Source organism: Etheostoma spectabile, unplaced genomic scaffold (genome assembly GCF_008692095.1).
Source record: "Etheostoma spectabile isolate EspeVRDwgs_2016 unplaced genomic scaffold, UIUC_Espe_1.0 scaffold383, whole genome shotgun sequence".
NCBI lineage: Eukaryota > Metazoa > Chordata > Actinopteri > Perciformes > Percidae > Etheostoma > Etheostoma spectabile.
The window spans coordinates 143,870-145,263 of record NW_022605597.1 but is presented as its reverse complement, the minus strand read 5'-3'; the positions used below and the strand labels follow the sequence as shown (position 1 = coordinate 145,263).

The following is a 1,394-nucleotide window of genomic DNA, read 5'->3' as shown; positions in this document are numbered from 1 at the left end:
ACTTTACAGATAGAGCACACTCCAGAATTTACAAGGACCCAACAGGTCTAGTGTTGCCCTCATGTTGTCTTCATGTTGTCTTCATGCTTTAAGTGTGTTAGCGTGTGTTAACGTGAGTTAGCGTGTGTTAACGTGTGTTAGCGTGTGTTAACGTGTGTTAGCGTGTGTTAACCTGTGTTAGCGTGTGTTAACCTGTGTTAGCGTGTGTTAACCTGTGTTAGCGTGTGTTAGCTTGTGTTAGCGTGTGTTAGCGTGTGTTAACGTGTGTTAGCGTGTATTAGTGTGTGTTAGCGTGTGCTAACGTGTGTGAACTCTCTGTTTCAGGAGTTGATCGACATCAAGATGGCCCAGTGTCACCGAGTTGTGAACGGTGAGTTGGTTACGGTCCAGAGCTTTCAAAACTCCAAGCGCGTAACTTTGGATATCCTATCTTGTATATATTCAAATATTTTATCATATTATAATTTCATGTACATTGTATCCTAGTATTTCATTATATTTATATTCTGTGCTGTGTGACTGATTTTGCTGCAGGAGAAGGGGAGGGGAAAACTGGGTAATAAAAGAAAAGGCAGGGGTGGATGGGGGGGGGACGGGGGGGGCGGGGGGGGGGGGGGGTGGGGGGGGGAGGGGGGGGGGAGGGCGGGGATGGGGGGTGGGGGGACGAGCGGGGTCGGTGGGCGGGGTCGGGTGGACGGGGGTTTATGTTTGTGACGTGACAGACCTCAATTATGGGATATTGATCATGTACGGGTCGACGTAACCACCTGTAGGGGATAAAGGTGGAGAAGGGGGTGTTGTAGGCGGCTTTCTGGGGTGGGTGTAGGGTTTTATTGGGCTTGTTTCTATAGGTTTGTTGTTAAAGGGTTGTTTGGTCCGTTTTTTGTCTTTTTTTGTGGGTTTGCAGTTGTTGGGTGTTTTTGTTGCGTTCAGGGCTAATTGTTGTTGGGGGCATTAAAAAGTGACAAATCATGTACGGCGATTCCAACCCGATCAAAAAACAAGGTCCGAACCAGTTCTCACGACCCAATAACAAGACTGCTTTGGATCCACACGAAATCCACACACTTTCGAACCCCCCTGCGACTCCACCCGAGATAAAATAGGTTGAATACTTTAAACGTACCCATCTTTTTTATTTAGGTTTTTTTGGGTTTGTGTTGTCTTTTGAGATAACCTCATAATTATGGGGGGACCTGGTTTGGTTTAATTTAGAGCTCATGTTTCCAGCCTAGGTAAAGCCGCTGATGCTCCAATTATCGATTTATTAACCGCTAGCTTTGAAAATTCCAGCCTGAAAAATTCCAACGTCCTCAAACTAAACAGCGGTAAAGCAGACTCCGCCTAATTAAGAGGCTTTACAAGGTATAATAGAGACAGTCTTTGTGAGTTTC

At 46.1% G+C, this 1,394-nt stretch overlaps 1 protein-coding gene across 1 annotated transcript in view; it reads left to right on the top strand.

Annotated features, from left to right (window-relative positions):
• Positions 1–1,394, top strand: part of dus2 (dihydrouridine synthase 2) — a 42,493-nt gene that overhangs the window by 10,554 nt on the left and 30,545 nt on the right. The window contains exon 3 of the mRNA XM_032511544.1: positions 325–374. Within this exon, the coding sequence (XP_032367435.1) occupies positions 325–374 (50 nt within the window). The remainder of the gene's footprint in view (positions 1–324; positions 375–1,394) is intronic.